We start from the raw sequence: 13,529 nt of genomic DNA on the forward strand, positions 1-13,529 counted from the left end.
CTTCGTTCACTTAGCTGTTTTGAATTTCAGTCTGCCTGCCGGGAGATGGTCACTGCAGGATGACCCTGCAGGCTGGCTCAGCACAGGCTTTAGGGTCCTAGGAGTGAGGGAACATCCACAGATTGTAGACAAGTTGCACTCCCACGGGCTAGCCACAGTTTTGTAGTCACACAGCCCAGGAAAATGCCCTTTTAATATCAGCACGCAGCTGTTTATGTTCCTCCGGAAAGTGTTGTTTTGACTTGTGTGGTGGCAGTGGTGGTGGTGATGGTGCAGTGGTGATGGGACTGTTGGGGTTGGGGGCAGTGGGGACTGAGGGCATCAGTGCTGAGAGCCATATCAGACTCTGAAGAGTCCAGGCTGCAGTTTCCCACTCCCTGGGCCTGGACTAGAGGGCAGGGCTGTGTTGGAGCTGGCAGGATTGTACATGCTTCAAGCACTCCCTTTAAAGGTCTTAAGAAAAAGGGAATTTGAGATACCTCGCTTCTGTTCCGGTTCTTCTCTTTTCATTGTTAAATATCTCTAGTGAGATGTTTCCATTTCTGTTTCCTCATCTGCCATGACCTTTATCTCTTCTGATCCACTGGCCTTTTTATTTCTCCGCTTTCATTTTCATTATCTCTGGATGACTTTGAGATTTTCTCGCAGCGTGAGCTTGGGCAGTCCTCCTGCACACCCTGTTCTCCCTGCCTTGCTTTCTTTTTCTCAGTAATATTTAGCATCTGGTGCGTCACAGATCACTGGGTTACTTCTTTAGGTTCTCTCTGCTTCTGTGAGAAAGTAAGTTGGGTTGATGCAGAAACTTGTGAATTCACTGCTTTATTCCCAACACTTGCAGTAGTAATACTTGACATAATTTGGTGTTTAATAATGTTTGTTTAATGAATGGAAAAATTATTTAATTGCCTTATCTGTGTCCTGTTGGGTCACATAGCTCTAATAATGCTAAACTCTTGTGGTTACTGTGAGGATTAGATGAAATAATATAAGTACAGTGCCTGGCATTTCCCTGAAATTGTTAGGCTTTTCACTTCTTTTGTGATTTTTGCAGTATAGCTGATTTACAGCGTTGCATTAATGTCTGCTGTGTAGCATTGTTGTTCAGTTGCTCAGCCATGTCCAAATCTTTGCGAACCCATCGATACCAGGTTTCCCTGTCCTTCAACAACTCCTGGAGTTTGCTCAAATTTATGTCCATTGAGTCAGTGATGCCATCCAACCATCTCATCCTCTGTCGTCCCCTTCTTCCCCTGCCCTCAATCTTTCCCAGCATCAGGGTCTTTTCCAGTGAGTCAGTTCTGTGCATCAGGTAGCCAAAGTATTAGAGTTTCAGCTTCAGCATCAGTCCTTCCAGTGAATATTCAGGGTTGATTTTCTTTAAGATTGACTGGTGGGATCTCCTTGCAGTCCAAGGAACTCTCAAGAGTCTTCTCCAACACCACAGTTCAAAAGCATCAATTCTTCAGTGCTCAGCCTTCCTTATGGTCCAACTGTCACATCTCTACATGACTACTGGAAAAACCATAGGTTTGACTATAAGGACTTTTGTCAGCAAAATGATGTCTCTGCTTTTTAATAGGCTGTCTAGGTTTGTCATGGTATTTCTTCCAAGGAACAAGCATCTTTTAATTTTGTGGCTGCAGTCAACATTTGCAGTGATTTTGGAGCCCAAGAAAATAAAGTCTGACACTGTGTCCATTGTTTCCCCATCTATTTGCCGTGAAGTGATGGGACTGGATGCCATGATCTTAGTTTTCTGAATATTGAGTTTTAAGCCAACTTTTTTCCTCTCCTCTTTCACTTTCATCAAGAGGCTCTTTATTTCCTCTTCGCTTTCTGCCATAAGGGTGGTGTCATCTGCATATCTGAAGTTATTGATATTTCTCCTGGCAGTCTTGATTCCATCTTGTGCTTCATCCAGTCCAGCATTTCATATAATGTACTCTGCATATAAGTTAAATAAGCCAGGTAACAATATTCAGCCTTGATGTACTCCTTTCCCAATTTTGAACCAGTCCATTATTCCATGTCTGGTTCTAATTGTTGCTTCTTGACCTGCATACATATTTCTCAGGAGGTAGGAGAGGTGGTCTGGTATTCCCATCTGTTTAAGAATTTTCCACCCTTTGGTGTGATCCACACGGTGAAAGGATTTAGCTTAGTTGATGAAGCAGAAATAGATGTTGTTCTGGAATTCTCTTGCTTTTTCTATGACTCTGCGGATGTTGGCAATTTGATCTCTGGTTCCTCTGCTTTTCTAAATGCAGCTTGTACATCTTGAAGTTCTCGGTTCACATACTGTTTAAGCCTAGCTTGGAGAATTTTGAGCATTACTTTGCTAGTGTGTGAGATCAGTATAATTGTGCAATAGTTTGAACATCCTTTAACATTGCCCTTCTTTGGGATTGGAATGAAAACTGACCTTTTCCAGTCCTGTGACCACTACTGAGTTTTCCAAATTTGCTGGCATATTGAGTGGAATACTTTCACAGCATCATCTTTTAAGATTTGAAATAGCTCAACTGGAATTCCATCACCTCCACTAGCTTTGTTCATAGTAATGCTTCCTAAGGCCCATTGACTTCACATTCCAAGATGTCTGATCTAGGTGAGTGATCACACCATTGTGGTTATCCAAATTGTTAAGGTCTTTTTTGTATAGTTCTGTGTATTCTTGCAACCTCTTCTTAATATCTTCTGCTTCTGTTAGGTCCATACCATTCATATCCTTTATTGTGCCCATCTTTGCATGAAATGTTCCCTTGATATCTCTAATATTCTTGAAGAGATCTCTAGTCTTTCCCATTCTATTGTTTTCTTCTATTTTTTGCATTGTTCACTTAAGAAGGCTTTCTTTTCTCCTTGCTATTCTTTGGAACTCTGCATTCAGATGGATATATCTTTCCTTTTCTCCTTTGTCTTTTGCTTCTCATTCTTTTCTCAGCTGTTTGTAAGGCCTCCTCAGACAACCATTTTGCCTTTTTGCATTTCTTTTTCTTGGGGATGGTTTTGATCTTCCTGTTCAGTGTTCCGAACCTCCTTCCATAGTTCCTTAGGTCCTCTGTCAGATCTAATCCCTTAAATCTATTTCTCACTTCCACTGTATAATCATAAGGGATTTGATTTAGGTCACACCTGAATGATCTAGTGGTATTCCCTACTTTCTTCAATTGAAGTCTGAATTTGGCAATAAGCAGTTCACGATCTGAGCCACAGTCAGCTCATGGTCTTGTTTTTGCTGACTGTATAGAGCTTCTCCATCTTTGGCTGCAAAGGATATAATCAGTCTGAATGGTATTGCCCATCTGGTAAAGTCATCTCTCGTGTTGTTGCAAGAGGGAGTTTGCTATGACCAGTATGGACTATGCTGTACAGCATAGAGAGTGGGATACACATATAGAAACGTTGTTTTTTATATTCTTTTCCCTGTGGTTTATCACAGGTTATTCAATGCAGTTCCCCATGGTAAACAGTAGAACTTTGTTGTTTATCTATCCTATATATAGTAGTTTGCCTCTACTAATCCCAAATTTCCGATTCCTCTCCCCACCCCCACCCCTGACAACCAGAAGTCTTTTCTCTATATCTATGATGTTTTTGTCTGTTTTGTAGATGTGTTCATTTCTCTCATATTTTAAATTCCACATAAAGAGTTATCATATTGTATTTGTCTTTTTGACTTACTTTACCAATCTCTGGGTCCATCCACGTTGCTGCAAATGACATTATTTCATTCTTTTTAATTCCTCTTTTAAAGGAGTATTAGTCCTGTAAGACTTCTTGATACTCTTTTTTCTTGTGTCCTCTTTTTTCTTCACTATTTAAATTGCTGTCTTCGTTGGCTTCTTATCTCCTTAGTGATGCTTCTGTATTTTCTTCATGGTTCTTCCTTCTGTGCCCTAGCTGCCAGATAGCTGCCCAGTGGCCCTGAGTAAGTATGACTCAGCTTTTATCTCTTTCAGCTTATTTACTCACGAGGCTTCAATTATTATTTTTAATTATGCAGTTTCATTCTTATCATTTATAATTCTGTTGTGTTTTTTACATTTGATCAAAGAGCGCACGTGTTACATTTAATACACCTACCAGTTGCTATAAACGTTTTTCCTGAACTGTCCTTCACATCCTGAATTATCCTGTGACATACCTGATATCATCTTCACTCGACAGGTGAGGCAGCTGAGAGTGAGAGAGGTTAATATCTTGCCCATGAGTACCCACGCCAAGTTTAAGTGGTAGATCCGGAAGTCATTCTTGGGTCTGGATCTTTCTGTTTCTTCCTCACTTCCTCCATGCAAAAGACATGTGGTGAGTGTGTGCCATGTGCCAGGCAGCGTGCTAGGCTCTGGCCACACCGTGAGAAACTGACGCGTAGCCGGGGACCACCGTGCCGTACTGCTACCGCTGCCCTTGCTCTCCAGAACGCCCTGTCAGGTGCCCTGTGCTGGTGAGCCCTGCCCAGGTGCTCTCACTTCCCTGTTTCATCCTTGCTTCAAGCATCTAAGTAAAAATTCACGAATCGCCTTTCTTCATGCAAGCCACCTGCTCTCCCCTCCAAAATGACCTATTTTTCTATCTCATTACCCCATCTCTTTCATTCAGCACTTTCAGTATACATCCAAGACCTCTTGGTGGTGTTCTCCTTGAAAATGTTTCTTTCATCTGTCTCTCCCCTCCCCATCTCCTCTCCACCATTCTAATATCAGCTCCCATGTCCTCATTTCTTGATTTATGAAAGCCTCGAGGCTGGGTTCTAATTAGTTTTATTCTCTGCTTTGGAATCCACTAGACTCTAAGTTTCCTAAAGGCCTAGAGGGCTGCTCCTTGAGTCTCATTTCCAGAGCACTGTCCAAGTCACACAAGAGACATTTGGATGACTACTAAAGCATCTTTGATGTTTAGATCACAGTTCTTAAACCTGATCTGGGGTTTGTCTGGAGATGACAAGTAGCTTTCTTGGAAGGTTATGAGAAGGTATTACATGTAGCTGTTGTTTGCATCTCAATAATATGTACTGTATATTTTAAACCAACTCTTATTTCTGCTTTCTTCCATTAATGTTTGCTCCCATGTAATTTTTTCCCCATCTGCTGGCATCAGAGCAGACATTCATGGTTGAGAACTGATAAATACTCCTTCCGTTAGAGAACACAACTCTTCTGTTTCTTTCTGGTGGTGCTGCCATAACTCCATAGAAACACAGTTTGAGAACCACTTTAGGTTACAGAGAGGTTATGAGCTATTCAGAATTTTAGATATTCTTGGATAGGCCAGCTTCATGCCTGTCCCCAAGAGGGTTTCTCCCATTTTGCAGGAAAAAGCTACTGTGTATTTTCTGAAGCCTTGGAGTCACTGTTTGTGTCTCAGGCAACTGATGGGCAGAGGATTGGTGTGCCAGCGTTTTCTTCCTCACTTTCTTATCTCACCTGGTCCATCTCTCCATGGACTCACGGTTGGGACCCTTAATCTTATCTCATACCCAGGAGGGATATTTGTGCTGACATGGTCAACATCAGCATGACCATCAAATTCTGTTTTACCATCTCCTCCTTTTTCTCATTAGAAGTAAATTGTTTGCACAGTTAGCAATACTCATGGAGTGAAAAAAAAAATTGTTCTTAAGAATATTTTGAAGACATTAGACTTGTGGCATTTCTAAGTGTGCATCATTACTTTTAGAAATCATTCATCTAGATGACCATTCAGAGGACATATATGCTTTCTTCAGAACTCAAAGCAAAGCAGAATAGTAATTGTAAATAATTCTGTCCCAAAATAAATCTTTTTGTAAATGACTTAACACTGACTACAGCTTTTATTCCTTAAGATAGCAGGCCTTTTAATAAGGATAATAACTATAATTTAATATATGTATTATATAATAGCATGCAAACTGCTGCAGAAAATCTTTAATGTTACGTAATAGGTGCCGTTGGACTATAGCACTTGATGAATCATGTTTTGGAGCTAAACATCTGCCAGTAGTAGAGTTTTGTTGTTTGTTTTTAAACTTAAAAAATTTATTCAGAGTAGATTTGCCTTAAAGTCTTTTTTCTTCAGTTGGAAGAAAACCTGGCTTTACTGTGTTACACAGCAATTGCTATAGCATTTATTTTGTTGAGTAAGTGATAGAGTGGCATTTCCAAAAGCTGTCTTCAATGAACAAATGGTATCTTTCTGTAACAACTGTATCAGATCACATTTGATCATAAAAATACTGCATTTGCACTGGGTTTGGAGGATTCAGCAGTGTATAAAATGTACAGTTACTGATTTCTTGGAGCTTACATTTTAATGTGGAAATGCAAATAAGCAGCATAACTTTAGATAGTGAGAAGCCCTATGAGGAAAATCTATAAGCAGTGTGTTAAAGACTGAAGGGGAGGAATAGTTTGGTTAGAGAAATCAGGAGGGACTCATTGGGAGATGACACCGGAGCCAAGCTGATGTTGCATGCTAGGCAGAGTCAGCTTTGTAAAAATCTAGGGAGAAAGCAAGTGTGAAGATTTGAACAAGGAACCAGCACTGTGTGTTCAAGAAACTAAAGGCCAGAGGCTGGGTTAGGGGACAAAGTGAGCGTGGCAGGAGATGGGTGTTACAGACCATTGTAAGGAGTCTGGATTTTGTTCTTCAGGCAGTGGAACACCACTGAGGGTTTTTAACAGGAATGTGGCCAAATCTGCAACAAATGTGCATTGTTGAAAGGTTTCTTTTAAATGGCAATACTTTTTCTTCGTATCTTACAGAATAGAACAGAGGGCTGCCATTTGGCCAAAGGATGAAACTCAGCAGGACTTCCATGAGGTAGGTGCACTCACTGTGGTTTTTATGAATGTGAATTAGCCAATCATGAAATGTATTATTCTTTTTCCTAGTACTAGAAATTTATCCTGGTTAAAACTTTAAATAGTCTCGCTCTTAGGAGAGAATAAGAGCTTATTTTTCTTGCAGTGCTTTGGGTACTGTTTCCCCTTGCTCTGGAGCAAATATATTTAAAATATTATTTGCAAGACTAATCACTGTGTCTTGGACCAAAACCAAGGCCAGCAGTCATTTCATTACACTTCTTTCAACTTTGCTTCAGGATTGTACTACGGCTGTGAGAGTTAACAAATTTTAATTTATAAAATTTTCTGTTAATTTTATTTTATCTTCCCCTCCTGCTTTTTCTAATCCCTTTTTCAGTCTCAAATATGATCTTGCTTACTATTTTTCCTCAGAGCATGATACAGCTTGGTGTTGCAAAATGGTCTTCTAATAAATTTTGAGACATTGAGGCCATATTTTCCAATTCAAGTGGTTTCCCACTGAACTGGACATCACAGTGTTAATGTTTGTTCTAGATTTCCTTTGAAATATGTAATTTAATTCTCCCACTGGAAATCACTATAATATAATTCAGTTCAGTTCAGTTCATTTCAGTCGCTCAGTCGTGTCTGACTCTTTGCGATCCCATGAATCACAGCACGCCAGGCCTCCCTGTCCATCACCAACTCCCACAGTTCACCCAAACTCATGTCCATCGAGTCAGTGATGCCATCCAGCCATCTCATCCTCTGTCGTCCCCTCCCCCTCCGGCCCCCAATCTGTCCCAGCATCAGGGTCTTTTCCAATGAGTTGATTCTTCGCATGAGGCGGCCAAAGTATTGGAATTTCAGCTTCAGCATCAATCCTTCCAATGAACACCCAGGACTGATCTCCTTTAGGATGGACTGGTAATATAATTAGGGTCCCTTTTTTTATGAATGCCTTCGCTTTAGTCATTGGTTTGGAATACTCTAATTTCTCTTGTCCCATTGTATAATTAAGGAAAAGTGGGTGTTATATCTGATTAGGATCATGTCAAAAAAGAATGTGGAGACTTGATGTTCATAAGCCAAGAAGATAAATGATGGGCTTTAGGCAAATTGTTTGTTTGTCATTTGGTGCCATCTCTTCTCTGTCTCCAAAAAAAAAAGACAATTAATTGAACTTAGGTGATTATATTTTTCTTTAAACTGTTGAACCTGGCATAAATGAATAACTAAAGGTAAACTGGGTTCCTGATTAAACCCAGTTAAATAAATTACTGAAGTTGTGGACAGTGTCCCAAGGATCCTGCTTGTTATTCTTTTGTGCATAGTTACAGGCTTCAGATTCCAGAATCTCACTTGTGGTAAGAAGAGTGAAAAAAACGTTTGAGAGAGAAGAGGCAAGAGCTTGAATCAATGAACACAGCTGTTTGCCCCACTGGGAACTAAGCAAAATGCTAGTTGTAAAGAAGCACCTATTTGTCTTGACATAAGTGAATAGAAAGATGAAGTGATTATGAGAGTCAGCTTGTGATAGGTTTCAAGTTTATGGGAAAAACTCTGATTTGTGAGCTGGAGCCCTATGAGATTGCTAAGACTACTTGAGCATTTCTCAGATCACAGTTGCACAAAGCTCTATATGAAAATCTGCTTTTCTGTATTCCTTCACTATATTGTATTTGCATATTACATGAAATGTGCCAGCTCACTGCCCTGAGATTACACGGGTACCAGAGTGCTGAATGAAGACAGGCCTCTGAAAGAGCAGTCAGCGCCATATTGTAAATGTGGGCTCTTGAATGAGAAAACTGGTGCTGCGGATCCAGACTTGGTAACAGTGTGTGCTCAAGTGCAACTGTTCCAGTAAGGGAGTAAATCATATGTGCAGATCATGCTGTGATTACGACTTAGGGGCTGAAGGAAACCCGAGGAGCACACACTGAGGAAACTTGAATAGAAGCAGTTCATGGTCCAAAGCCGTGCCAGGAGAACTGACTCATTCAAACTCACTGATGGAGACATCCTATAGAATGGGAATGTGGTCAGTGTGATCTTCCCTAGCTGTTCCGAATCTTAGAGACTGCCAAACTCTCTTCTGGAAGGACCCTATAATAATATTTCTTTCGGCAACATAGTCTCATGGAATACAGGTGGGAGATACTACTTTAGTATTTTTAATGCAGATAGAAAATACATATAGAAAAGTGTACATATTGTAAGTGTACAGCTGGATGAATACTCACAAAGTGTGTAACCAGCGTCAAGTAACAGAACATTGTTAGCATCCCAGGCACGCTTATTTAATTCTTTCCAATCACTCTTCCCCTAGAACGATAACTATTCTTTGGACTTAAGTAGATTTGTTTTGTCTTTTGTTTGTTTGCTTGTTTTTTGAACTGTATATACATGGAGTGTATGTATACTTTTTGGTGTCTGATTTCATTTACTCAGTAGTATGTGTGAGATTCATATATGTTTGATATGTAGTTTTAACTTTGATTCTCCTTGCTGTAACCCATTGTATGGTTGTTTCTAGTTTTTGACTCATGATCAATTGCAACTAGTTGTAATTTTTTAAAAGAACTATCTTTCAGTCTCTCTGTACATTCGATATTTTATTGGAGTAGTCCTTCCATCTCTGAGTGGAAGTATAAGGAAGAATGTTTTGTTGTGTTAACCATCTTCTTTGCTCTTTGACCCTTTTGTTTATATACTACCCTCTCCAAAACACAGCCTTCTAGTTCTTTAAAAGAACTCACTAGTTCCATATCTGCTCTCTTCCATTTTAACTTGTAAGTCTAAAGAAACAAAAAAAAGTTTCTTTTCTTAAGTCTTTCTTGAATTTGTTACAATACTGATTCTGTTTTATGTTTTGGTTTTTTGGCCGCCAGGCACGTGGGATCTTAGTTCCTCAACCAGGGATCAAACCTGTATCCTGTTACATTGAAAGGCAAAGTCTTAACCACTGGACAACCAGGGAAATCCCCCCAAAATGAGTTTCTTGAGCTTTTAAGAAGCATAGTCCACAAATATTTTCCCGATGTTTTTGTGGACCCTAATGTTGTAATTGTTGGTTATAACAATTTTAAGGTGTTACTGTATTTTCTACAAAGTTCACATCTGGTATTTCATAACTACTTCTTAAGCTTCTTAATTCCACTTGCTCAGATGAGGCTCTGCTGTATTTGATTCCAGAGCTAGTAGTCGACCTGAGCTCTCCTCTGTACAGTAAGGTAATATATGATGTCAAGTAGCTACCTATGAGCATCCATCTGTGTGTGTATTCCTGATAGCTTCCCAGTGAACTGAAAAACTCACCTCTCATTTTCACTGGGCTGAGTATACATTTAATTCCTGCCAGCTTCACTTTTCTTCTGCCAGTCTCAAGCTCCCAGTTTTTGACCATGGATCTCTCAATAGGATTTGCCTCTCCACTCCATGAACTTTGGTGTCTCTGGGACTATACTATAGGAGCTGGTTTCTGGAAAACTGATTGTGTCCATTCTGGCATTGACCTGAGCTTTCTGACTCTGCCTCTGTATGACATCTGGAGATTTTATTTGTTGGAGTCCCCTGGATCCTGGTTGGAAATTATCTGCCTGTATAATACATAAGAAGGTTTTGTTTGTTGTGGTGTCCTGTATCTTGATTGGAAAATATTCTCGACTTGAGATGTGTCAAAGTCTAATTCACCACAATCCTTGGTTTTGTTTACCCTTGTCTGTATAATCATTAAGCAGTCAATAGTTCAAAAAGTTGCTTGAAGGATAAAATGAGAAAAAATACTGTTTTCCCTCTCCATGTCCTAGTAGTTCCCATTACTGGCTTCAGTTTCAATTAAGAAAAAATAACAATATATGAGGAAAACTAATGGATCTCCCCTTCCCTGAGAACACTTCCCCTATTTGGTCCTCATATTACTTTTCTAACTCCCAAACTACATACCATAAATCATCACATCAGCTTCTTTTCATTCTTCATTTGTGAAACTGAGGCAGGTTTTGAACTGGGTTAACTCTAGGAGTGCTTTCAGTTTTAACACTCACTGTTTCTGCTTTTTACCCCCGCTAGTGCTTATAGGATTTAGTCATTGGTTCCCATGAGGGATAGACTGAGGCAAACTGTGCCCCTTTTTGAGTGTATATGCACATGTCTGTGTGTGGGGCTCCATGTGAAGGGTTTGTTGTCTTTTTATTACCATCCATAGTTTAGCATATAGATACATTCTGGCATCAAGCCTTGTTAGACCTCTAGATGGTCTTACTTACTATTTTGTTTTAGATGTGGTTCTCCCTCAAAACTGTCTTAATTTTGAGGAAATTGTCTAGCAAGAGGCTTCTTTAGGTCCTTAATGCTCCTCAGTTGGCTGAATGGTATTTTTTTGTGTAGGACCAGGCAGCTGTATTTTTCTATTGAGATACAAACCCAGTCTACAGGGTTGGGCCTTTAGATCAGAATTGACTGATAGTTTTTTTTTCTTCTAGTTTCCTTGTGACTGAAAGTCAATTCAAGCTGGCTTTCATAAACAACAGGATTTTATTGATTCACACACCTGGAACTTTACTATCAGGATAGATTCCACTCTTGGCTAGATCCAGGGATTAAAGGCTTGTCAAGTAGACAGCATCTTTCCATTTCAACTCTACTTTCCTATATCAACTTTATGTTTAGATTGACCCCTCTCTGGGGATATGTTATTCTTACAACTAGTAATCCCAGTGTATATTAGTTTTCTGTTACTGTGTAACAAATTGCCAGAAGCTTAGCAGCTTCTTTCTTTTATTAGCTCACAGTTGTGCAGATAATAAACTTGGATAGACTCCATTAGACTCTGCTCAAGGTCTCACAAAACTGAAATCACGGCATTGGCCATGATAGATTCTTATCTGGAGGTTCTGAAGATGAGTCCCTATTCATGCTCATTCAGGTCATTGCCTGAATTTACTTCCTTGAGCTTGTAGGACTGTAGACCCCATTTCCTTGCTGGTCAGCATCTGGGAGTAGCTCTCAGCTTCTTTCTAAAGGCTGCCTGCATTCCTTCTCACCTTGGCCTCTACATCTTTGAGCTAGCAGCACCAAATCCTTCTGTCCTCCAAATCTCTGATGTTATAGTCTACCAGCTAAAAAAAAAAGCCCTCTGCTTTTAAAAGGCTCACCCTGATTGGATCAGGCCCACTGAAGCAATCTCTGTACCCTTGGTCACCTGAGTTAGGACTTCGATTATATCTGCAAAATCTCTTCAACATAGCATCTAAATTAGTGTTTGATTGCATAACCAGTGCACAGGAATCTTGGGGACCATCTTTAAAATTCTGCTTATAAGAAATGAAAATAGAGTCCTTTCTACTCTGTAAAGTCTCATACTTGAGTCTCATTTATCTGACTTGGGACCTGTAACCCATTCTTGAACCAATCACTGTGACCTTGCAGTTTGAAATAAGCTGATTGGCTAGAGATGGGCACATTTTCCCACTTGGGATCAGAAGATGGGTAAATGCATGCTGGGATGCATAATATTGGTCTCTGGAAGCCTGATATCCAAAGTCGTCTGCCTGTATGACACCACCGTGGGGTGCCATTTAGCTTTTTTCCTGGTATGGTTTCCTGGGTGAGATGAAGTGACGTTGCTTCCCTACTAGCATTTCTTTCTCAGCAGGAATGGTGCCCTGTGATTCATTAATTTTAGCCACTTTTCTTGTCAGTGTCAACAAGGACATCCTGCAGGCAACATTGTCATGGTGTGAACCCTGGTTTACTTTCCCAGTGGGATGAACTGCCCAGCAAAGAAACTCTGAACTGTTGCATGCCTGGTTTACTTTGCCCCCTCATTCAGAGGCAGATCACCAGCCTGATTTCTGGTTTCCAGGGGAACCAGGTTTGTAGTCATGACCCTCAGGGGCATCCTTAGTGTGGCATTGGCAGAAAAGGTGGAAGCCGTGCTAGCCGCTGCTCTGTCTGGGGATTAAGCTGGAGAGGTTTCAGGGGTGTTGGGCTGAGCAGAGAAGTTGTAGCAGGACTCTCCATAACTGGCCCACCTGTGTTTGCCTTTCGCCTACCAGCCTCTCCATCGCCCACGCTCTACGCGACTTTGTCCTGCTGGCCTTTGCTCCTTCCTTTGGCATGGCATCTCCGTCCTCTCTCCTTTCTCACTTTTACATTTACTCATCTTCATGCCGCTAGTTTCTTGTTCTCTCACCCAAGACTGGAAAGGACTGTGTCTGATTCATGCCTCCCAGGTGTCAGCCTGTGTGGCACTTTCTTTGCTTTGCAGCTAAAGGAGAAATATAAGAACAATGTAGTAAGTGTTCTGTAAAGCTCACGTTGATGAACACCTCTTTCATTAGAGATTGTTCTTAAAAATTTCATCTTGTGATGGAATGATGGGGAGGTTTGTTTATCCCTATCTATATCTATCTGTCTGTTGGTCTACCCATCTATCCATCTGTCTATATTCATCTGTCTATCTATACAACTATCTATTTTCCCATTTCTATTTGGCAAAATATAAAGTTGACAAGTTTTGTGATATAGTCCACTCCCCAGTAGCCCCTGACAGATTAAAGAAAAATATTTCTGCTTATCTTAAGACCAAAATTTTGCCTGAAAGCTTTAACTTTGGGGATATTTTTTCTAAGTAGTTCTTTCAACAGTTTTTATTGAGAAGCAAATGTGTACCCAGCTGTGGGTCTGGACTGCTATGGATGGTATGAGGGCTGCAGCAGAAAGGGAACTTTGTCA

General features: G+C 40.4%; 1 protein-coding gene across 6 annotated transcripts in view; it reads left to right on the forward strand.

The window, feature by feature from the left end:
* Nucleotides 1–13,529, forward strand: part of LOC120860446 (protein FAM13C) — a 135,889-nt gene that overhangs the window by 72,383 nt on the left and 49,977 nt on the right. For all 6 annotated transcript variants that reach the window (XM_040236246.1, XM_040236245.1, XM_040236247.1 and 3 more), the window contains one exon: nt 6,747–6,804. In XM_040236246.1, coding sequence (XP_040092180.1) covers nt 6,747–6,804 — 58 coding nt within the window. The remainder of the gene's footprint in view (nt 1–6,746; nt 6,805–13,529) is intronic.

The sequence above is a fragment of the Oryx dammah genome, unplaced genomic scaffold (assembly GCF_014754425.2).
Source record: "Oryx dammah isolate SB20612 unplaced genomic scaffold, SCBI_Odam_1.1 HiC_scaffold_11077, whole genome shotgun sequence".
Lineage (NCBI taxonomy): Eukaryota > Metazoa > Chordata > Mammalia > Artiodactyla > Bovidae > Oryx > Oryx dammah.